Below are 26,081 nucleotides of genomic sequence, written 5' to 3' on the forward strand. Positions count from 1 at the left end.
AGATATGCAGCTACAATAAACCAACAAACTTTTTTTTTTTAAACCATGTGTCTAGCACTTTGAAAAGTACTGGGGACAATTATGAAAACTTTTTATTTAAGATATCAAATCTTAAAACTGCACTAAACCACCTGATAAAAATCAGAACATATGGTGCATACATATACATACAACAGGTAATCATATAGCAAATAGAGAACCAGAGGAAGACAACTTTAGAGGGGACGGCTCTAGTAGATGGGACGGCTCTGGTAGATGGGAGGATTAGGAAAAATCAGAAGGAAACAACATTTGAGCTGAGTCTTAAATGAAGTGGAATGCCAGTCTCCAAAGAATCAAAACTGTAAATCACAGAAAGGGCAATAGAAGGATTAAGGTTTCATGTGAGCTTGATGCAATAAATGACCAATATGAAGTATGTAAAACATTACATATAAGACACCAGCACATGTGCTGATGGGCCAGTCGTCAAGAGTAAGAGAGAGCAGAAGGAGAGACTGTTATCCCTGAAATGTAAAAGACCTAGAGAAATGTCTCTAGTTTTCTAACTCTTCCCCAAACTCAAAAAAGAATGAGAAATCTTTTGTTTATTTTGCATATCTTTATATATGGACATATTTACTCCAAAGACGGAATGTAAGCTCCTGGAAGGCAGGAATTATCATTTTTCTCAGTGCCCATGAAGGGTCTGAAATATAGTATGCACTTAAAAAAATGTTTTTTGTATAGTCATATAAATAAGCAGTTCTCAGAAGAAGATATTGTAGACCACTAACAAACATCCATATGAAAGAATGCTCTAAATCACTAATAAAAATCAGAACCATTCTGGGTTTCACCTTACACTTGCCAAATTAGCAAGGATTACAAAAGACAGAAATGGCCAATGGGCTTGGGGAAAGAGAGGCACACTAATACATTACTGGTGGAGTTATAAATCAGTAGAAACATTCTGGAAAATAATTTGGAATTATGGAAATAGAATGACTAAAAATCTCCATCCTGTGACTCAGAGATTCCACTACTAGGCTTATATCACAAGAAAGTCATTAATAACAATAAAGCACTCATATATACCAAAATGTTTATGGCAACCCTTGTTTTGGGGGAAACAAAAAATTGGAAAACAAAGAGATGTCTATTGATTGGGGATGGCAAATTCATGTGGTACATAAATATAATAGAATATTAGTGCTATAAGAAGTAATAAATGTCACAAATAGAGAGAAGCATGCAAAGTGATACAGAGTGAAGTAAGCAGAACCAAGAATATATATATATATAGTGCCTACAAGAGCCTAAATGGAAAGAACAACCATATTTCAGTCAAAAGTGAATTCTGCAAAAATAACCAAGAACAAGGATGGGCCAGAAGTGCACTATGAGAAGGTACACCTACTCTACTCTTTTGCAGGGATGGGGCTACCACAGCAATGCTACTTTGCATATAGTTTCAAGTGTTAGGGGATTTGTTGGGGTATTTTTAGTGTATAGATTTCCTTTGCTATTTTTTCTCTTCTTCCTCTATTTCTTTCTTAATTTCTTTAAAAATGTTAAATATTCTCTGGGGTAGAAAGGGGAGAGATACTGTGAGAAATTCTCATGATGTAAAAAAGCAAAATATATCAACAAAATGTATTTTAAAAATTGTTGCTCGATTGAGTCTATGGCAGATTATTGGAAGGACATGAGCAAAAACCCCACCAAGTGAGAATGACCTCATTTTAATATACTCCAGGGGAGGGAATGCTCATGTTAAGGAGGGTATTAAAATGCTAGTGCCTCTCATTCATAGTCACAATTTACAAAGGATCTTCCTCACAGTCATTCTATGAGGTAGCTAGGACAAGTATTATACCCATTTGCATATGAGCACTGAGGTTTAATGTGGTTAATTAACTTCCCCACCTCTATAATAAGTTTATTATTCAGTCATTTCAGTCACGTCCAACTTTTCATTACCCTATTTGGGGTTTTCTTGGCAAAGATACTGGAGTTGTTTGCCATTTCTTTCTCCAGCTCATTTTATAGATGAGGAAACTGAGGCAAACAGGATCAAGTGACTTGCCCAAGGTCACACAGCTAATAAGTGTCTAAGACTGAATGTGCACTCAGGAACATGAGTCTTCCTGACTCTAGGCCCTCCACTCTATCCTAGCTGCCTCCAGAATAAGTAGCTAAATGATATTGAACAAGGATCTCTTGCCTCCCAGGAAAGGGGACTTTCTATTTCGCTATAGTTCCTCTCATTTGGTAGTATGAATCAAGGAGGTACTCAATAAAGGGATTTTGATGATCAAAATGAGAAATAATAGGGGCGGCCAGGTGGCTCAGTGAGTAAAAGCACCGGCTCCAGTGTCGGGATGACCTGGATCAAATCCGGGCTCAGACACTCAGCACCACACCCAGAAATAACTGGCTGTGTAACCTTGAGCAAGTTACTTAACCCCAATTGCTTAAAAAAAATGAGAAATAATAGGAGGAGGATAGAAAGGCCCTTGAGGGCAGAGCAATGTTTCATTTGCCTTTGCCCACTTTTTTGTTGTTATTTAGTTATTCAGTCGTGACTCCAAAGACCATAAGCATGCCAGGCCCTTCTGTCCTTCACTATCTCTCCAAGTCTGCCCAAGTTCATGCCCACTACCAAGCACATTGCTCACAGCAGACATTTGGTGGTATGTATGTAGACACATGTACGTATACACATGTGCATGTATGTACACACACGTGTCTATATATGTATAAATAAAATATTATGGTTAGTGACTGAGCCTATAGATTTCTCCTAGACCAACCCAGAAGAGATCAGGAATCCCATCTATCCTATTCCTAATGAGCAGTCATCCCATCTGCAGTAACCTCCAAAGCCTTTATTTATTTAATTCTTTTGAAAGACTCAGAGATTGCCCTGTGACAATCTATCTCTCCTGTGAACAAACCCTCTTCTCTAGTTGCTTGAGCCTTCCCCCCTGTGGTTACCTCACAGGAGGATCTGAGTTAAATTCCTGCTTTAAGACTACAAGAAGGTCATTTGACATTTGTGATCCTCAGTGTCTACATCTGTAAAATGGGAACAATCACAGTACCACCTTGCAAGCTTGTTGTGAGGACTGAAGGAGATAACATAAGTAAAGCACTCTGCAGTCTTATGGAACTATAGAAATGCTAGCTATTTTCTTGTATATATGTATTTATATACAGTTATTCCTTCCACATCTTGACTTTCCCCATCTCAGTTTTAATACATTGCAGGTTGACATAAATTAAATGGGAATTTTGAGGGAGTTTTGTGGAAGCTTCACGTGACACATGAAGGCCGGCAGACAATACAGAAAAAGTTTAGAAACTGTGAAATGTATAAAATATATGTGTAGCATTGGATAATATCAACATGGTTTATCTTTTAATATCTTAACAATTCAGACACCTTCTCTGCCACGAAGGATGGGCCAAAACTGTTGCATGGTTTTCCAGGTTGTGGGGTGCCTGCATCCCTAACGCCCACTCTGACGTGGAAGGGATACCTGTACAATTTTTCCAGTTTGAATGTAAGTTCCTGGAGGACAGGATCTGATTTTTATTTTTCTTTGTATTCCCAGATGGTTGGCGCACAGTAATACTTATTGATGGACTGACTTTAATCTTCTATGACATGTCACCTTCCATGCTAGAAACAATCCATCTCCCCTTCATCTTTGCTAATTGGCTGCTTGCTGCCTACATTAGAGGTGAGAAGCCAAATAGAAAAAAAAATAAAACACAGAGAAAGATCCTATAAAATGGTTGGCCTTCTTTAAACTGCCCAGAGGTATGGAGCCCAACATACATAGGAACCTATCCATCAGACCTGGGAAGAGTGGTACAACAGCACCAAGTCCAGGGAGAAGCCTCTCACAAAACCCTTGGGCAGTCAATCCATCCGCCATGGCCTTGGCTCCAAGGACCTGGTGCATGACAAATCTGCTTTGATGTCTTCCTGTCCTTCTCTGGTAGGATTGTCTGCGGTCCCAGGTCAGGTGGTAAGTGTCACCCTGCTCCCTTTAGCTTAGCTCCCTTGGCTTCTTCTCTGCGCGCCTACCTTACATTGTCAAGACATAGCTTTTTCTTATATGAGTAAGAAATACACCCCCCAAAAAAGGGAAAAAAAAAAGGTTTATGGCTTTTTGCATTGAATGGCTATTACGATACTTCTCTCAAATCCCCTTTAGGTCATAAGGTCATTTTATTAAGCTGGAATATCACCTCTTCTTGAAGAACTCATCATCCTCCAAAGCAGCTCACTCATTGTGTTAGAAAAGAATTCTTTACATTGAGTTAAAATCTACTGGTCTCTAAACTTCCACACACTTAGTTGGTGCCTCTCGATCCAAATATAACTAGTTTAATCCTTTTTCCCCATGGCAGTCTGCCAAATACTTGAAGACAGTATGTCTCGATTTCTTTCTTTGTAAAAATGAGAAGGCCGGACAAAATTATCTGCAAGGTCCCTTCCGAGGCTAAATTTGTGATCCTATCACTTTCTACCCCTCCCAACTTGTCTTTTCTTCTGAAGCCTAAATGTCCTCAATTCCTTTAATTGAGTCTTGTATAGTGAGGTTTCTAGTCCTGTCAGTAGCCTAGTCAATCTTGTCTGAATATACTTCCCTTCTTCAATGTCGTTGATAAAATGCATTGGACATAAAAATAATGATAACAATCATAATAATTAATAATAAGCATGTACACAGCATTTACTTAAAGCTTATAAAGCACTTTACATGTTATCTCATTTGATCCTCAAAATAACCTTATAAGGTATGTCCATTATTGACCCCATTTTTGCAGATAATAAAACAAAAGCTAATAAGCTGGTTTAAGGAATTTGCTAAGGATCATAAAGCTTTTAAGTATCTGAGGAAGGATTTGAACTCAGGATATACAAGCTATGTGACCACATCAAGTAACTTACTTCTCATTCCTTTAGGCAACTTTCTAAGACCTTAAGATTCATAGAGGTGTCAACCTGTGTTGATAGAATTTCTTCCCTGAGAGCTCCCTAAATCAATGCAATTGCTGGTCTAGTCTCCTTTCTGTAATCGTTGGTAACATGGCCACTCTATGACTTTTTAAAAATCAATCCTAGACTCTATCGATGGGGGGTTATTGTAACTCTGCCTAAGAACACAAACCCATCAATGGCACCATAACTCTCAACCTTAAGGCATCATGGGGCCCTCATTGTGATACAGGTAAGGAAACTAAGACCCAGAGAGAAATGAGTCATCGAGGATGCCACCACAGTAATTCCTATTAACACATCCTATGTGTTAAATTCAATGACCTCTGAGGACCCTTCAAACTTTCATATCCACAATTCCAGACTTATCCCAGGCCACACAACTATAGTTTATCATTGATCTGGGATTAGGACCCACATTTTGTGATTTTCTATCCAGGGTTCTTTCTACTATGCCACATAGTTCTTGGGTTTATATATTTAGAGCTTGGAGAGAATTTATCAGTCATTGAGTCCAACTCCCTCATTGTACAGATGAGGAAACTGAGGCAGAAACCTCAGAAACATAACTCATCCAAAGTGACACATGTAAGTGGTAAAACCTAGAATTGAACCCAGGTTCTTTGATTCCAAATCCTCTAATCTCTTTCTCTTGCTATCAGACTTTAGCCACCATGAATAAGCCTAGTTAAATGGTTCATTACTGGATACACAGATTTAAAGCAAGAAAGGGCCTTAGGGAACATCCAGATCTGCCCTCTAATTCTACAGATGAGGAAAGAAACTCAGAGTTTAAACAACTTGCCTATGGTTATCATGGATAGTAAGTAGGGAGGGATTTGAACCCAAATCTTCAGATCCCAAGTTCAGTTTTCTATCTACTACTGTATCTTGCTGTCTTGGTGTAATTTCTAACATCAAGTGATTTAACCTCTGCTAGCAAAAGAAAAGTTCATGGATTGTGAGCATGAGCACAGCCATTCAACAGTCTGAGAGGCCATATATTTCTACAGAAGAGCACACTGATTGACTCGAGCCTTTGTCTCTGCTCCCATGCCTATAGAGCTTTTGCATAGGATAGCATCTATCAGTGGAAGTCATCCTCCCTGAAAGATCTGTCCTACTGGTGTGCTGAGTGCAGACTGTCTAGGTCTTCATTTTCTCCTTAGTACCATTTCATCAAATGGGGAATTGAGAAGACTCAATATCATGACCTCGAATTATGATCCAGATCTCCAGAAGGGCTCTCCCCAGATAAGCTCCCTGTCTATACCATGAAGAGGTTGGGCTCAAAAGAGCCCTAAGATCCCTTCTGATTTTGACATTCTCTGACTCTGTCTCTTTCCCAGTGGTCTTCTCCCAAAGTTGGCTTCTAATCCTGTATTTTGCAGACTGAAACAACCAATTCTCTTTTACTTGTTCTTTTCTGACTTTTCTATTTAAGGTCTGAGAATAAGAGACATTCAATCACTGATGGAAATAGTTTTGCCAGTATCAAATCTAGTGTTTTTTTTTCTAAAAAGATGTTCTAAAGAAATGACAACCAATATTTTATACCTCAAGGAAAGAAAGGGAAGCTGACTGAATTCATTGTCCTAAGAATCAATACCATAAATATCCATGATTAGGTATAAACAGACATCTGTAGTCAGGCTGACACCATAGAGATATTGCATCCCCTGATAGGGATGCCCAGAGAGACAAGTCAGCTCTCATTAGATGGAACTAATGCTTGATGGAAAACCATAGTCCACTGATAGATGGGGAGATAAAGGGGAAAGAATGATGCTCGTTTTGCAAAGATAACCATTAATATTTCCCTTTACCTTCCTCTTGGCTACTCCCCACACATGCTCAAACAACCTTCTGGCATAGGCAGCAGTACTTTCATACTAAAGAACCCAACTTGCTGTTGGTAATAAGTTCTCTGAGTCTCAGCTTTCCCATCTGTAAAGTGGGGATAATAATATGTGCAATATTTACCTCAGATGATTATTCAAAGACTCAAATAAAATTATGTCAGTAAAGCACTTTGTAAACCTTGAAGTACTCTGTTAATATTAGGTATCATTGTTATGATAACAGTAACGATAATAACTAGCATTTATGTAGTGATTTAAGGTTTGCAAAGCACTTTTCAAATATTTTGTTTTAACCTCATAAAAATTCAGCTAGTTGCTCTTATCATCCCCATTTTACACAGAAGGAGACTGAGACAGACAGGACTTAATGGATTTGTCCAAGGTCACCTGAAGGTAAGTGTAAAAGTGGGGATTTCCATCCCAGTCTACCTCGACCCCAAGTTCAGCACATTATCCTCCAATTCATGTTGATTCTTGGTGAAAAGATATTTATGTTCCTGTGACCGGCAAACCCAAATCAGTGCAATCACCCATCTCTCAGACCTCAAGGCATGAGCTAAATTGCATAGAAATTTTTTTCAAAGTTACAAAAGATGTTCCTACTTAAAAACTTTAATTACATGCCATCTTTAAAGATGGCCGTCTAATAGCCAGATGGATCTCAATTCCTTTTAGCAAAGTACCAATTTTTGTAAAAATTAACCATCTCCTTAAGATATTATCATGGAACAAGCAAGAGTAAAGGCAGTAATGAGGGGTCTTGTTGGAAAATCATCACCACCTGACCTTTGTTCATTCAATAAGACAGTAAAGTTCTCTCCATAATGCAGTTTGTTTTAGCTAGTTTATTTAAAGCAATTCCATATAAGGCTTATCCATCCTGAACCCCATCTTAATGAAAATAGCAGAAAGACAACTCTTTATCTATAATTTCCTTTTCCCAAATGGCACTGCAGGACCTCACACTGTGAGACTCCTGTGAATATACAGGAGACATTTCAAGTGTACCTGGGCTTAATGGGACCACGTTCACACAGTACCAGAACTCTCCTTCCAACGAAAATCAACTGGGAGGAGAAAACACCTAGATTTTCCCAACAGCCGAAGGACCTCCCATTTCCAAGCCTCCCCTTCTCCCAGATTCCAGTCTCTTGTCAATGCCATCATTTTAAGGATTCCCTTGGCTGAAATCAGGAGCATCCCTATAGGGCTCTGGTTAGCATCTCTTTCCTTTTTCTTAGAAGATTAGTCTTTTCTTTTTATTACAGGAGCTTTATCCCCTCTGGACGCAACTCCCTGTTTACTGCTGTCTTCATTCTATGCTGCTTCACTCCAGTGCTCTCCAGTCTGCTCATCTCTTCCCTCAGATGGTTGGGCCCAAGCTTATTAGCTTTCTTACATCCCCTTCAGCAAAGCATTCATCATATCCCTCCCCCATTCCTCGGCAGAGCTTGATTCACTTCTGAATTCCATGCTGCAAGGCATGGTTTAGACAGGGAGACAGCCCTGTACTAGGAGACCAAACTTCATTCATTCAGACAAGGTATGGATAGAAGGGATGGGGAGGGCCATATATACACGGGTTTCAATTTCCACTCCTAGAAAATAGTAACATGTAATACATATATCTTATTTTTTTGTATATAGATCAAATTTGACAGTAAGTTGACTCCACACTTTTGTTTTTGTATCTTTGGTGTGTATCTTTTGGCCTGGAAGGAGGCGTGGTGGAGTGTAGGGAGGGAAAACTTCCTTTTATTGAGTTTGCACATAAAGTGAAAGGAAGGAAGAGAGGAAGGGGGGTAGAGAGGGAGAAAAAGAGAGAGGGCATAAGGGAAAAGATTTAAAAAACATGGAACTTTTGAGACCTTAAAAATAAACCATCTGGATTCCTATATTGATCGATAAAACAATTATGTTGTATTTCATTTGCAGTGCCTAAATTACCTTGATCAAATAGCACAATAGGAAAAAGATGTTACTAGCTAAAGGAATCAGATAGGGAGGTCTCAGAACACCTTATTTTCAGTTACAATTCAATCTCTCTCTCTATCTCTCTTTCTCTCTCCATCTCTGTTCTTTTCTTCTCTTTTTGTCTCCTCTTTGTATCTATCTCTCTCTTTCTCCTGTCTCTTTCTCCCTCTTTGTCTCCATCTTTCTCTGTGTCTCTCTCTGTCTGTCTGTCTGTCTCCATCTGTCTCCCCATCTCCCTTTTTCCCTCTCTTTTTCCTCCTCTCATATTAAAGCACACTTAATCCAAAATGGGACTTTGGGACTTTATTTTTTCTGCTTTCCACAGCATTTTGCTAGAGCTAACAGGAAGCCTAGAAGTCATTAAGTTCAGCAAGAACACAGAATGATAGACTTGGAATTAGAAAGATAAAAATTCAAATTCTGCATTCCATACTCATTAGAGCTATGCAACTGTGGCTAAGTCACTTGACTTTCCAGTGCCATAGTCTCCTTATCTGTAAAATGGGAAAGTGATTTGCAAACATTAAAGAGCCAGATAAGTGTTGGCCATAAGTCCAAACCCCTCTTTTTACAGTTGAGAAAAGCTGAAACCCAGAAATGTTAAATCAATGGGCCAGGGTCATTTTCGCAGGAAACAGTAACAGCAAAATCTGAACTGAGATGCTCTAATTCAAAATCTAGAGTCCTTTCACTTACTCTATACTCCTCTTAACAGGATGAGAGTGTGTTTGGCTTATAGTTCGTGTGTAGTGTGTGTGTATGTGTGTGTGTATGTTCCGTTGTTGTTTGGATTCATGACCACCACCAGATATAGCAACTGTATTTTGGAAGGTTTAATTGTTAAAAAGTTAAATTGTTATCCTCAGCTTATAGACAAAAAAACTGAGTCTCAGAGAAGTTGTGTGACTGTCCATAATTGAAATGGATATTCAGACCACAGATCTGGACCTTAGAGAGCCCTCAGGGGTCATTTAGTTCCACCAGCTTATCACACAAAGGAGGAAGTTGAGGGTCAGTGAGGGAAAGTGAGAATTAGGTAGGTCCTAAGTCTGAGAGGTGGTGTTTGAACTCAGGGTCTTTGACTCCAAATCCAGGATTCTCTCCCTTCTACACTTACATTCCTTTTGTTGTTATTAAAGACATTTTTCACTCGTGTCCAACTCTTTGTGACCCCATTTAAGGGTTTTCTCAGCAAAGATACTGGAGTGGTTTGCCATATCTTTCTCCCGCTCATTTTACAGATGAGGAAACTGAGGCAAACATCGTTAAGTGATTGTCCAGGGTCACAGAGTTAAGTAAATGTCTAAGATCAGATTTGAACTCAGGGAGAGTAGTCTTTCCTGATTCCAGGCTTGGCATTCAATCCACTGTGCTACCTAACTGCCCCTAGCAGTATTCTATAGCATTTTAAATCTTCCAAAGAATCATCACTCCAGAGTTGGGATCTTAAAGACCATCTCATCTAATTCCTTTATTTTACAGACTAGGAAACACTAAGTCATAAATGTATCAAATAGCATAGGCAAAATTGGAATTCAGGTTCTTTTACTCCCAAACCATTGATCATTGTACTCATATCATCTATTTTAATTCCTGGACTAATTCTGAGTACTATGTAGGAGTTAAATTGTTATCCTCAGCTTATAGACAAAGAAATTGAGTCTCAGAGAAGTTGAGTGACTGTCCCATGTCCAGAAAATGAGTCAGTATCAAATCTATGTCATTGCTGAACCCAAATTCAGCCCTTCCCCCACTGGACCATACTGCTTCTTCAAAAGACAGTGATCTCTGAAAGGCATCATTTTGATTTTGGACCAGATGCTCTCTCAAAAAGACAGCCTTCCCTTTGCTTCCACTAGAAGATAAATAGGATGGGCAAAGGGATCTACTTTTTTTTCTCCATGGAATTTTTGGATGTCATTAAGACATGCAGTTTTTGTTTCTCTGCCCCCAGTGGGCACTGGGCTCTGGTATAAGTTATGCAACCTTCCTGCAGGCACATCTTTTTTGTTCTTCACTCTGGTGCCAAGCGCAAAATAAAAGAATCCATATGTGATTATAGCTATAAAACCGAAAGGAAAATATTAGATGAAAATATAACGTTTTGGGGTTTCGAAGTTTGTTTTACCTTTAATGCTAGGCAGACAGTTTACACAAATCATTTTACTGCAAAGTAAGGTATAATGAGTTAAATGTGTTCCATGTCACCATCAATCATGTACATTTGTCTTTGATGGACCAAACATTTCAGACACATTAAACGACTTTCTAATCATGTTAGGGAGAGAGGTGTACGAGTGGGGAGAGAGAGGGGAGGGGTGGGGAGAGGTGGGGGAAAGTTTTCACTTTTTTTCTTTTATACAGAAGTTCCATTAACATTTTCTGGCAATCTTCTCTCATTCTGTATGGACTTCTCCTAGCTAATGATGTTTGCCTGGAGAATTTGTAAAGGTCTGAGAAGCCCTTAAATCAATGTTCTAGAAATTAGGAGAGCTATGGGGGAAAGGAATTCCCGTTCCCATTTTCTGATTGTCTTCTCCCTCTGTTTGAAATGTTGCTATTTCCATGGCACAGGACTGATATATGGGTTTTTTGTTGACAGGGGGCAAAAGGGGCATCCTACTTCAGACCTTCTAAGGTCTAACAGGACAGAAAGAAAGGTCTCAGGATTATGTTTATCTAAATGGAAGGCTGGGTTTCAGCAAATTCACTACTATTCCTGAGTGGTGGTGTTGTTTTTTTAAAATATTGTGAGTTTAACTAGAATATTAACCACATTCTTTGGTAGAAAAAAAAATTAGTTTCTAACCAAGTCAAACTGGCTGCCATATATGCATGCCCAAGGATCACCAAGCTTTGCATTTTGATTTACTATACTAATGCAAACTGCTGTCATTTTCTTTTCTTTTTCTTTTTGGAGGGCACTTGGGGTTAAGTGACTTGCCCAAGGTCACATGGCTAGTTTTTGTGTTAAGTGTCTGAGGTCAGATTTGAACTCAGGTCCTCCTGACTACAGGGCTGGTGCTCTATTCAGTGCACCACCTAGCCACCCCATCATTGTCATTTTCTAGTGAGAATCAAGTATGAGAGCAAGAACCAGCTGCTCTTCGTTTTAGTAATTTGTCAATTTTGCTGATATCTGCCCTCTGTATTGGAGAACATGCCCCAAAGAAGCAATCTTTGACCTCTAAAGGATAAAAATTAAGGCACCAATTCTGTAAATCATTAAAGGGGAAGCCAAATGCACACGCGCATAAGTTGGTTTTGTCACACCATTACCAAGAAAACATCCCTGCCTTGTTCTAGTCATTTGGGCTCTTTGTTCCTCCAGCTACATCCAGATTGTTTGGGATATAAGAACAAGATCAAGTAGAGTTTTGGGCAAAGAGGAAAGGACACAGCAAAGCTATCCACTGGAGTAAGCCAAAAGGAAAAGTGTGGCTGATTTTACTTAGAAGGCTTTCATCCATATTTCTGGTTCTTAAGGCCAGTCACTATTTTTAATCTGATTTTTGTAGTCATTTTTGATCCATGAATGATCCCTACCTATATCAAAGAATCCCCAAATCCCAGGTAACAAACAACTTCAGAGACCATCCAACCCAACCCATTCCTGACCAAGAATTTCTCTAAAAAGAAGTCTTCTAATCTCTGCTTGAAGATGTCCATCTAGTGAAAGAGACCCTACCACCTTGAGACAACTCATGCAATTTTGAAATAGCTCTAATTGTTGGGAAGTTTTTTTCTTTATATTTTATGAAATTTAAACCTGCCTCTCTCTAGTTTTTGCCCATTGTCCTGGTTCGTATGATCATAGCTTGTGCTGGAAGGCACTTTGGAAAACATTGCATGCAGAGGGTTGGGACCTCTTGTTTTATAGATGAAGAAATGAAGCCCAGAGAATAAATGATTTACCCAAAGTCAAATAATTATCTAGTGGCAGAGTTTGCATCTGAACTCATATCCTGACTTCTGGCAAATTTTAGTTAAGCTATTTGGAACCAAACAAATGTAATCCCTTTCTCAAGACAGCATTCCAAGTGCTTAAAAACAGCTATTCCACCCTGGTCCTGCCCACACCCTTCCTTCATGTTCTCCCCTTCCATACATCATCTTTTCTAATCCAGGTTAATGTCCCTAGTTTCTTTGATTTATATTGTATGACATGTCCTCGCGGTACCTCAACATTTTGCTCATCCTCCTCTGGACACACTCTAGAGTGTCAAATTCCTAAAATGTGATGCCCAGAATTGAACATAGCACTGCTCATATGGTCTAACCACAAATATGGGAGTTTAGGTGCAAATCAGAAATTAGGTAGGCTAAAATGATTCCTTTCCAAAGTACGGTAGCAGGATCAAAAAGGAAATCATTTGCCTGTCCAATGAGTTCATCTCAGCCAAAACTTAGTCTGAATACCTATGTCTCTGATTTCTTTAGAATTGTCTCTAAGGAAAAGGAATGGAAGCAGGAAATAATTGTAGGTGACAATGGCAATCTCAAGACAATTAACACAAAATCCTGATGAGAAAGAAAAAAACAGAGATATAGATCGCATATGTATTACATTCTAAAAAATGGAACTGTGACAAAGAAAAAAAACTAACTGCATAATCATTGGTATGGGATGGGTAAGGCACTGAAAAGAGAATTTAAAATTGTTATGGCTGGAGGCTATTTAAGTCTTACTAGAAGCTGTTGGTAAATATATGCCAAGGGTAATATACATATGCCACATATGTGTGTGCATGTGTATACATACATACACATAATTTTATCAGGGAATGGGAGAAAACAAGATAGAGAACTGGAAAAATCATAGAGATAGTCATCAAAGAACGGATCTTTATTTTAAGTGAAAAAGAAAAAGAGGAGACAAATATAGCAGTTTAGATGCAAACTAGAAATTAGGCAATTCAAAAAGAAACTGGAAAAGTATTTTATACTAGACTTTTGAGTTTAACATAAAAAAATTAAAGGTTCTTTAAAGATACCAGAGGGAGGGATTCAGCTAGAGAATAGATGGGACCCAGTGTGATCAGTAATGATGATAAAGCAGATGGACTGAATGAATCACATGCCTTGTTCTTGATGAGTAAAATATTAGGGAAATTCCACCCCTTGTACTCTCCCTTGAAAGCAACAGTTGCCCATTCCAGATCAGATAGTTGTAAGCAGACAGGATGTTCTAAGCCTGATTGGTATACTAGCTGTACATAATTCACTAGGACTGAGGCACTAGAGAGTTTTGAAATAATTCAAGGGTGAAATTGAGGAACTATTGGCCAAAATGTTTAGCTAGTCATTACAAATGGCTGCTCTGCCTGAGGATTGGTGGGTGATATGATACTATTCCATAAATGAAATAATATGGATGAATTGATTTCTTCACCAAATCCCAGTACACTAGAATATGGGGACATGCCTTAAAGCTCATGTCACGCTCTGAGTAAATGAAAGGAGAAACACCTTCACAAAGTGAGTAGTAAGCTTAAAGAACTCATTAGTTCAGAAGATGCACAGTGGAAGCAAATAGATGCAAAACTGGTCAGGAAAATTCAAAGTTGGGTTATGAGCTGAAACTTGGATATTTGGGGATCACATCTCCAATCTGTGAAGATGATCTGGTGGGAGGGAGCAGAGAATGGGAAAATCACTTAACTTTTTCCAAATCTTTTTCTCAAGGACAGAATCCTAGACTACAGGGTTATGGGCATGGCTACTATGATAATTATCTTTGGAAAACAAAATCTTGTCCCTCCTCCAACTCTAGTTCCATTTTAAGATGAAAAGATCATAGGTTTAGAGCTAGAAGATATACCTTGAAGGTGATATCCTCTAACCCCTCATTTTACAAACGAGGTCACTGGGTCAGAGAGAGGCTAAATAATTTGCCCAAAATCACACAAGTGACCTTTAGAAGTGGGATCTGAATCCTTGTCCTCTAAAGGTACAAATGGATAGTAAATGGTATATGCTTTATTGTTATGTGTTGATTTCATCATTTTTTTATTCCTGTGCTTTTTTCTTTAAATATTCAATGAGCTCTGATATCTTCTCCTAGATATCAGCCCTTCCTCCTAACTTCTCTATTTCTGTTGATACCACCATCCTTCTAGTCATCCCAGATTCAAAACTTTAGTCACCTCGATCTCTTTCCTCTCTAGCATTGCCTATCAGCAATCAATGGCCAAATTCTGTAAGTTCTACTTCTTTAACATTTCCCACATGGTCTATGCCTTTCTACTAGCAGTGCCACCACCATAATTCAGAGGATTACCAGAATAGCCTCCTAGGTGATCTTGTTTCCAGTTTCTTCTTTAATGCTCCTACCAAAATCATCTCTCTAATGCAGACTTAATCCTTGCTCATATATGTTCAGTAGCTCTCCATAGCTTACCAAATAAAAATTCCTTACCTTGACTTTAAAGGTCTTCCATAATCTGACCACAACCTTATCTTTTGAACCTTCCTTCACCCTACTCCCTTACTTATTTTCTGCCTGGAATGCTCTCGCTCCTCATCCCACCCCAGCTTACTTCATGGCTTACTTCAGGCCCCAGCTAAAATCCCACCTTTTACAGGAAGCCTTTCCCAATCTCCCTTAATTCTAGCGTCCTGCTTCTGTTGACTAATTTATCCTGATTGTAGCCTGTTTGTACATCGTTGTTTGGATGCTGTCTCTTCTATTCAACTATGAGTTCCTTGAGGTTGGAGACTGTCTTTTACCTTTCTTTATATCGTTATATCCCCAGTACTTAGAATGGTGCCTGGCCAATAGTAGGTGTTTAATAAATGTTTACTGACTGATTAATTAGCCTACTTACTATTGCCTATTCTCTTGTCTTCTCCAGAAGCTGTGTATTTACACAGGCCACTTCTCTTTATTTTCACCTTATGCAATGCTTTCTTTTCTTGGCTTCCAGGTACAGGTCCAGTCCCATGTCCTTTAGGAAACCTGTTCTCATTCCCCTAACTCCTTTGGATTTTTCAGTATTCTAACATAGAAGGTACTCCATAAAGCAAGGGGTCACATTTGGTAAGTACTAAAGGAAACTTTCAGAGCTAGGGTGTGAAAGCACCAATACACATCAATGAAATAAAATGGAAAATGTTTAATATCAGAATTTCCTCTTACTGTCATTCATAGACTTATAGAAGGTGGAGGGTGAAATAGTTTATACATCTTGTGTTTTAACTCTTCGGTGTCCACATAGTAACTCTAGTCCAATGTCAAAAAGAACAACAAAATGAATGACACTAATTTCTCAAATGGAAGTGGGATGGTCATGTAGGTAGAATGAGAGACATCCTACCCTCTTAAAATATACATTAGTATCCCCAAAGATATTAAAAAAAAGGTGGCTTCCAGTGTTTGGGGGTAGATTCTCCATGAAAAAAAAGAAAACATGAACAAATACTTTTACAGTCATGGATGAGAAGGTGAGATCATAGGATCAGAATGGACTTAAAAGACCTGTCTAACCCAAACCCCTCATTTTATGGGTGAGGAAACAGGTCCATGGAGGTTCATTTAATTGCTAAAGTTTGCACAGGGAGTAAGCATAAGAAGTGGGAGGAGATAAGCTTGTAATTTGTATCTAAGAGGTAGTATCCAAGCTAAAAAAAGCAAAACAAAACCCCCATGAATCTGCCAAAGCACATACAATTTTTAGATTCCTGGGACTGTGTCTCAGAAGGAGACATCTGAGGATTTGCTTTAATGTGATGAAAAATTTTGTGAAGAGGGCAGAATAATGGATATTGAAAATCCAATACATGAGGAATCTGGATTTGGGAAAGAAATTGCATTGTGACATATCCATGTTCTTAAGTTATTGATGTTATAGATCAATCATATTTGACTCTTCATGACCCCATTCAGTGTTTTCTTGGCAAAGAAACTAGAGTGTTTTGCCATCTCCTTCTCTGGCTTGTTTTATCGATGTGCCCAGAGTCACACAGCTAAGATATGTCTGAGGCCAGATTTGAAGTGAAGAAGATGAGTCTTCCTGACTCCAGGCCCTAGTGCTATGTGCACTGTAGCATCACTTAGCTGCCCTTGTAAGTTATTATGAGGTCCTTTCTTCCCCCAATAATTCTTCCTAAAAAGTAACCTCAAATAGGAAGGCTAGATGGCAGGGTCAGGCCCTTCAGGATGGGGGTCTTCTAAGCATGTTGAGAAAACAGTGTCATTCATTTTGTTGTTCTTTTTGAAATGTGACTTGAGTTACTATGGGGACACCAAAGAGTTAAAACACAAGACATGGAAAGTATTCCACCCTCCACCAGGACTTCATGTTATGTCAACTTCCCAAACCTGATGGTCTGAATAGTAGATGCAGCTTCTCATTAAAAAAAGCTACTAGACAAGGGCTTGGTTGGGCCAAAAGTAGACTGTGGTTATGAAATGAATCTCTTAGTGACAATCCTTCCTTCTGGTATGGGAGGGGATAGGGAAAAGGTATAGATGTTCTTAAGATCCAGAAACTCCTAGCTACACTAGTCTTTTCAATCCCATTCATATGCACAGTTTGCTGCCATTTTAGCTTTACTAATCCCTCTTAGTCTGGATGTATTTATTTAATACCCCAGTCTCTTGTGGTCAAACCTAATTAATAATAATAATAATAATAAATCTTGAGGACAAGGTCAGTCTGAATTATAGAATTTGCTTCAAGAAATCCCATCAGTTAATTTCATGCACATTCCTAGACCTAGTCTAATAAAGGGTTTCATGGTAGAGGTTCTTAAATGTCTGGTATAATGATGAAGTTGATTAATGATCATGTGTCAATTACTATGGATGCTGCTAAAGTGTTTGAAGGGGCTTGGAAACTGCCTTCTTAAATAGAACAGTCTTGTTTATAGATTAATTGGCTTAGCAAAGATTTTAAGTGAGGGCAGTCCTATTCATCTCTCATCTTTCTAACCATAACATTAATTGTTCTTCTAGATGAAAGAATATATTTTCTAGACTCAATACTACTTAGCTCAAGGAATTTAAGAATTTAAATTCATGGGGCAGTCCTTTGAAAAAAAGTGTTGTATGCAGCCCTGCTTTGGTATATTTCAGGGAGCATTTATTAATCACTTACTGTGTGAAGTCAAAACTAACACAGTTCCTGTCCTCACTAAGCTTAGAGGATCAAAGAGGGAAGGAAAGACATATATAGAAGACCATCACTCAGATTAGATTATGATAATCATCTGGGCACCTCATCATTTTCTGCCCACAATGTCTTCCAACTCCCAGGCCAGTATATCTCCTAATAAAAATAAAGTATTAATTTTGTTGGTCATCAGTAAAAGCTATTAGCACCAAAGGACTCCAAGTCTCACACTTTTGACCTCCACCAAAGGGTCTTTTGTTATCCCACACATTTCTATTTATTCTGACTATGGGTAAAGTAGTACAGCTGCAAACTTTAGCCTAGACCAGAAATATATGAAGAGACCAAAGCAGAGATTACTGGACTGGAGTAAGAAGAAATTTGGGTCTAAACCCTTGCTATAATTTTATGTTTCCTCAATTTCTTCACCTATAAAATGGAGATAATACGACTTGTATAAATTTGACAAAAAAAAAACTAACTGAAAAATTTAAAACCTTCTAAATCCTCTCTACTCTAAGGTAGACATACCTTTTCTTCTTGTCTAGTACCTCCTTCTCCTAGCCTTTCTACACTTTACTAAATTCTTCTATACCTCATGTCAATATAATTGGTATATTATCCAGCAATCTCAGATCTCTCCCTGTCTGTGGCATCGGAGATGGAGAAAAAAAAAGATACATTTCAAAAGAAATCTCTCCCTACTCCCTATAAAACATGCAGTCTTTGATGATAAGTTGCCCAGATATGGAGGTACCAAGGGACCCACTCATCAACTAAGAATAGTGGCAAGAACTTAGTAGAACCCATTTGGGCCATGTCCAAGGGCAGCTTCTCCCAGGACCTTTGTTGACACTCCTTTCATCTGCTGTAAAGGCTATCAGAAGCAAAGTTCTGGTAACCTCCCTAGTACTATCTTTTATGGCCCCTCATCCATGGGTATCTCCAGTCAGCCCTTTTGATTTCTCTTGTGTGAGTGAAAATGTCCTTTAATAAAAGTCTATTTCCCTAAATTGTAATGGACAGTCTGACAATTTTGTAAAAGGTTCCTTTCAGTCTTCAAATTGTTCTTATTGACTGGCCCATCACACAAGATGTTTGCAAGAAAAGCAAGAAAAGCTTGTAGAAGTACAAGCTACTGCTACTACTACTACTACTACTACTACCGCCACCACCACCATTCAGTTAGGATCAATCCAAATTCCAAGACAGGAGAACACAAATTAATTAGGGTTTTTTTTGGGGGGGATATGTTTAAACATCATGACTGTCTAGACTCAGAGCTCCCCAAAGCCAAAGACGCCATGTTCTCAATGGTCTCACTTCCACGAGAGTCCTCCTTCAGTGTCAGGGCTCCTATGAGCTCTCACTCACATTCCCTCTCCTGTGAGCATAGCTGGTCATTTCTTTCATCATCCCTGTTAGGAAGGGACAAGGGTAGGGGGATTGAGGAGGAGGGGATTTGAAGTGGCTTCCTGGCCAGACCCATGGGATGAACAGTGATGAGCAGTGGCTGGGAAGGATTGAATTTCAGTCTTTGAAAGGGCAGTGTTGCCAAGAAGGCTGCGCATCTCCTCACTCTCCACTCAAACAACCATGACATGTAAGCTCTGCTGGCCCCCTTGATTGTGGAGAAATAAATAAATGAATTATGTTGTTGGGGTTTGGGCCTCGGCACAAACACATGGTCTGTATTTATTCACACAGTGAGAGGTCCACCAGCCACTTGATGTAAAAGACCAAAATGATAATTCTTTTCTTTAGGCACTTTGGTGCCATATGGAATGTATATAAATCATATTTTTGTTTTAACAGCAGGGGCTTTGTTGATAGATAAACATGTGGTTTATCTAAAAAAGAGAGAGAGAGAGGATTGTGCTTTGAACAATCATTTAATGGCTGTGGATGTGCCAAATAAAAATAAAAACATAATTTTGAAAGAAGCTGGCCTTGTGCCCAAATCTTTGAGTAAGAATTCCTCCCCAACCAAAGTGGGTAATGTGCATCTATCTGTTTTGAGTTTAAGCTATGCTCTGTACTCAACCCCACGACAAATTGAATCGTGGACTAATGCTCACTAATAGGACAAGACATTACCTTTATGAATGACCTCATGGAGAAGAGATTGGCGAGCATCGTGGAGAGGCCTTGAGCCAGGCAGCTCTGGGCTATGAATCCTAGTTTCAGCTCAGCAAGGCAGATTGCGTCATCTCCTTCTTTCCAATTCCAGCTTGGGATGTTTAGCAGATGGGCCTGAGGGAACAAATGCAGGTACAGGAGACCACTTTAGAGAAAGAGAGAGAAAATGGTTTTTCTCCATTAAAAAAAAAACTCCTTATGAGAATGTGGCATTCACCAAGTGACAAGAGTCATATTCACCACCTTCTTGTGATTGCCTGACTCTGACAAGTGGTATTTTCACTCGATTCAGCTGTTCACCAGATCATCTTATTTCCCTGGGACTTTTCTGCATTTCTTCTCATCATTTTCCCTAGTTTCAGGGCCAAGCCCATTCCTTAAGCTTTGTTTCCTTCCTTAAGCCAAAGACTACAAAGAGAGAATTTTCTCCTGTGTCAGACAGATTAAGTCATTCTGCTAAGTGAGTCCTTCAGCTAAAATTGAAGCTCCCTGTAAGTAAGCCTTGTCTCAGACCTCGTACCATCACTGCCACATCATTGTTTTAGACATACATGAGGCATTTGAATCCCTGCTGATGGACTGATGGTCCTTGGCTGAGGCCCATGCAACATTTTTTGTCAACGATATGGATGAAGATGAGGAAACATGAGTGTGACATGGCTGGGGGTGAGGGAAGTAGGGGGAAAAGCTCTTATAATCTCAGGCTGACTTAATCTAAGTATTATATTCAAATCAAAGGAAGCAAGGATCCCGCTGTACTCTGTCCTAGTCAGACAATACATCTGGAAATAGCATACCTAGTTCTGGTTTCCATACCTTAAAAAGAAATGGATAAACTAAAAATTATATAGAGGAGAAAACCCAAAATGTTAAGGAGTCTAGACACCATATCAGAGTAAGGAAGAGTCCTGGGAATTAGGGGAGTTTAGGTTGGCAAAAATACAAGTAAGGAGAGACATGATAGTCATATTAAAATATGGACTGTAATGTGGAATATGGATTACACATTTTGCATTGTTCCTGATGGCGAAAAACCAATACATGGAAGTTACAGGAAGAGGGATTTTGGATAAATTAAGAATATCCTAAAAATTAAAAGCTAACAACAAACTGACTTCCATGTAAAGCCATCAACTGCCAGACAATGAAAGCAATGGAGATTACAAAAAGAGGCATTGGTGAGGGGGAGATTGTATAACATGGCTTCTAAGATATTATAAAACTCTATCATTCTTTGGTGCTCTTCTCCTTCTTTATGGCACTAGGAAGGCCAAATATTGTGATTGATTCACTTTTGATAATGTGCTCAGAAGTCTTACTTGAGGGTAAGAAAGTTCTCCATGACAGGATATAGAAAGACACCTCTCTAGTTCTTTTCAGAATTACTACTCTACATGGAGATGCCTCTATATTCATCTGAGTATTGACCCAACCCTGGCTGCTCCTGGGAATGACAGCTCTTTCAAGAACCCAATGGAGACAGATTAAAAAATACTAATATTTAAAGTCATAGCATATGTCTGGGCTAGGATCAATGCTTAACACCCTAAGATTACTCATCCCTCTCTTCCCCCCACACTAGACACTCAATTCTAGTAAGCCATCCTTTCTCCCTCCTCAATGCCCTGCAGATGTCTACTTTGGGAATATCATTCTTTGTTTTATTTTTCAAAGATGTCTCAGTGGATGCAGCTAGGCTTTGAGACAAAAATCTGAATTTTGAGTCTTGACTTGACCACTTCCTAAATGAGTGAACATAGATGAATCATTTCATCTCCCTGGGAGTTATTGTCCCCATATGTAAAATTGAGGAGATTCAGTTGGACTAATCAATCAAATAATCATGTACTGAGCACTTATTAAGTATCCGTTCTGTGCCAGGGAACTGTGCTTGGTACTAGAGATTTAGAGACAAAAATACAAAATGCTTCCTACTCTCAAAAAAGCTTATACTCTATTTGATATTGTCAAAAGTCTCTTCTAGCACTGAATATTTCTGATTCATTATAATAGAACAAACCAACTGAATAATGAGACATGAATTTGAACTTAAATGCCTCAAGAAGGTGGGTGAAACATGAGATCATAGATTTAATATTGGATGAACCTCAGAAGTCTTCTACTCCAGCCTCCAGGGGCTTAAGAAACAATGTCACTGGTGATTCAGTAACCAACACCCCTGAGGTTGAGGGAAGCGAATCTGGTGGTTATTGCTGTAGATGTGTGAGGTATGACTACCATGGCTTTTTGAGTTTCAGATGGGGGTGGAAGTTGCACTTAGAGTATCCCTCCAAGTTCCATGCCCTTGTCAAAATATAAAGTTTTCGATGCTCTCACTCATAATCCAAGTCTCTGACTTCTAGCCCCTTACTTTTCCATCTGGTTTGAGTTCTTTGTTTAGACATATTTTACATGTCATTACATGTGAAATTCAAGTTAGTTCCATTACTTGGGGCTTCCTTTGCCCCTTCTGTTGGCCAGCACACTTTCTCCAGTCACTGAGTGAGGTGTGGAGGGGGGCGGAGAATGGGAGATGGGGAAGAAAAATTATGCTAATGAAACAAAAAAGATGATGAACTGTCATGGGGATTCATATTGTGAGCTTCTACCTCTTTTTGGCATCTTCTGTGGAAAGAAATCTTGGCCTGGTGGAAAGTGCCCAAAGACAAGCACGGGAGCCTGGAAGTAAACCCCCCAATTTAGAAAATATATCTATGCCCCAAAGGCAAGGCCAGAAGCTTCTCTCCAGTTACCATGTTCATGGCCTTTACCTCAGTTGTAGGAGATGGGTAAAGTATTGAAGTGACAGTGGGGAAGCCTGGATTCTAGGCTGATTTATCTCTCATTTCTGCAACCTTGGTTAAGTCACCATTATGTCAGGGTGAATGGAAAGAAAACTCACATTGGCCTCAGAGGATTGTGCTTGAGCCCAGATTCTAATTCTTTAATCATTTGCTAAGTGACTCTGGGAAAGTCACTTCATGCTGTTGAGCTTCACCAGGGATTATATCTCACTATACACTTTACAAGGTAAGAAAAGAGTCTTGCTAACCTTAGAGAGCTTCACGAATGTGACTTATTATTAACAATGATTAAAGACTCTAGCTTAGCCACAAAGAACAGGTTCTAACCTTCATTGAAGAGGTGGGGGACTAGGGGTGTGGAACATTGTACATACTTTTCATTTCAATTGATATATTAGTTTTGAAGATTTTTTTTTTATTCTTCATTATAAGGTATGACTCTTTGGGTAGGGGAGAGAGGAAGGATGTATTTGGAAATGAAGAAGTTAAAGCAAAATATTTAAATAAAATTTACCTTTAAAACAGTAATATCTTTTGTTGTTCACTTGTTTCTGTTGTATCTATCTCTTCATGACCCTATGTGGGGTTTTCTTGGCAAAGATACTGCAATGGTTTGCCATTTCCTTTTCCAATTCATTTTGCGGAGGAGAAAACTGAGGCAAAAAGGGTGAAGTGACTTGTCCAGGGTCACACAGCTAGTAAGTGTCTGAGGTCAAATTTTAACTCAGGAACATACTGATTCCAAGCCTGGTGCTCTGTGTGCCATGGAGCCACCTAGCTGCCTTATAATATCTTAATACAGTAGAAAAACCTCTGCCTCTCAAGTCAGAGAACTTGTGTTCAGATCTTGCTTTTGAGATTTACTTGGGTAAGTCATTTAAACTCTCTAGGCCTCAGTTTCCTCAACTGTAAAGGGAAGGGGTCATGCTAGATAGACTCTGAAGAACCTTCTAGTCCTAGATCTATGATCTATGCTCTCAATTTTTCCATGGGCAAAATCGAAATATTACCATTATTCCTTCCTGCTTTGTAGACAAAACTGAGTTGGGATAACATCTTATTAAATGGGCATGTCAGAACACTTTGAAAAGTTTAAAGTAGCAGTTATTATGAAGAGGCATAGAAGACTTCACAGTACATCCAAGCACTGCCAAGGGCCATCCTCACCACCACCATCCCCATCTCCACCTTGCCCCTCACCTTCATCAAGGACCAAATCACATTAAGTATCTTTCCTTGAGAAGCTGAAAGCTCCCTACACCAAGAGCAAACATTGCCTAATGGCATCATTCTTTTCCTTCAGGGATAGAAATGTGGTGTTTTGGAAGCTTTTCAGTCCGACAAAGAGTATCACTTCTGGGGAGCATCAATCCCTTCTGCTCTGCTCACTCCTAGGGTCTGCTGTTAGGCTGATGGGTCCATGAGTATGTTGTTGGAGGGATTGGGGCTGCTGGTATCACCTGTTCAGGGCATTTACCTAAAAATCCACTCCCCTAAGTTTCTGCACACCAAAATTGGCTTAATCTTTTTCTGCAACAATTCTATGAGATGCCTAAAGTTCTGTGAGAATATGATTTATTGCCCACCCCTTGGCCATAAGCTCCTTGAGAACAGGAAGGTGTTCTTTGTTCGTTTGTCCCTTTGGTTGTTTTCTCATCACCATTCTTATTAGGTCAAGAACCTGTGATTTCAGATGCAGAACACAATCCATGTGCAGTTTTAGAGAGTTTCCAGAGGGTGAGACAGATGGAGTGTGCCCATGGTCACACATCTAAGAAGAGGCAAAGGTGAAATCCAAAAACAGGTCTTTCTGACCAGAATTTCATCATTGTCCCCACTATGCAACATAACCTTCAACATAGTAGGTGTTCCATTATTGCTCATTGAATTAAATATTTCCTGAATTAAAGAAGACAAAAGGAAGGAATGAAAAAACTACAAAGTATCGTACAAATGTAAGGGATTGGGTGGCACGGTGGACAGAGTGCCAGGCCTGGATTCAGGAAGAACTGAGTTCAAGTCCTGCCTTAGATACTTACTAATTGTGTGACCCTGGGCAAGTCACTTAACTCTCTTTGCCTCAGTTTCCTCCTCTGTAAAATGAATTGGAGAAGGAAATGGCAAATGACTCCAGTCTTTACCAAGAAAACTCCAAATGGTATCACAAAGAGTCAGACATGACTAAAATGACTTAACAACAATGAACAACAAATCATATAAATACAAAGTATTATTATAATTATATTTGAAAGTCAGGCTTGATTTCTTACTGATGACAGAAAAATGTGCAGCTGCCTATCCTGGGTCATGAGAGAGGGAGGTACACTGGAAAAGCCCATTCTACAAAAACTAGGATCCTTGGAGGTTGTGAGTCAGTGAACATCACATAGCTTCAGAGGCTGGATTTGAGCTCAGGTACTCAGGCTCCAGAACCAGGAAGAATCTACTGTACTATACTGAGAAGCTGGGCACCGCGGTGATAAGTTTGACCTTGGCTGTGGACTGGTTTTAGTCGACTGTGCTGCTCAGCAGGCTGTCTGGATGAAGAAGGGGAGTACCAAGGGAGGTGCCAAGATCACAGCCTCACTCATCTTCCCCACCTCTCCTCTTGAAGATGGTTCTGGTAACAATGTATTGGCAGTCCTGAGGCATTTCCTTGGCTCTCGATTGGGTGGAAAAAAAAAGAGTCTGGGCAACTGTCAAAGCCAATTCTCTCCTCTCTGTTTAGAAATCTCAGAAATTCTGCCATCAGGACATGGTGCTTTTATGTTTCTGACTTGCCTGGCTAAAGTCTCAATCTTTGATTTTTTGCACAGCCCCAGGACCCAAATAAATTGGGACTAAAAGACTAAAAAGAAATCAGGCTTTGGGCAAGTAAGAATGGAGGAGAGATGCCCTCTACTATTTTTGAACAATTTATACAGTTTACATTTGTAAGAGATGTTGAAGATGAAAGTAGCCATGCATAGGTACAGGCTCCAAACTGTGGTGGACTGGTGGAGTTGTTTTAGCTTTGACAAGAATCATTTCACTCAAATTCAGTTGAATGCATAAAAAATAGCTTTGTTTCTAATTTGAAGGAGCCTTAACCCCTTTCCAAACATATAGCATTATTATTCCCGTTCGATCTAAATCTGCCTTACAGCTGAGAGAGAGAGAGAGAGAGAGAGAGAGAGAGAGAGAGAGAGAGAGA

The 26,081-nt window shown here is 39.3% G+C and overlaps 1 protein-coding gene across 7 annotated transcripts in view; it reads right to left on the bottom strand.

Moving 5' to 3' along the window:
* Nucleotides 1–26,081, bottom strand: part of KCNMA1 (potassium calcium-activated channel subfamily M alpha 1) — a 917,791-nt gene that overhangs the window by 213,541 nt on the left and 678,169 nt on the right. For all 7 annotated transcript variants that reach the window (XM_069068323.1, XM_069068322.1, XM_069068316.1 and 4 more), the window contains exon 14: nt 20,043–20,198. In XM_069068323.1, the coding sequence (XP_068924424.1) occupies nt 20,043–20,198 (156 nt within the window). The remainder of the gene's footprint in view (nt 1–20,042; nt 20,199–26,081) is intronic.

This window comes from Petaurus breviceps, unplaced genomic scaffold (assembly GCF_028583685.1).
Source record: "Petaurus breviceps papuanus isolate PSGF00001 unplaced genomic scaffold, PetGlider_PUasm1.0 90762, whole genome shotgun sequence".
In the NCBI taxonomy this organism is placed as follows: Eukaryota; Metazoa; Chordata; class Mammalia; order Diprotodontia; family Petauridae; genus Petaurus; species Petaurus breviceps.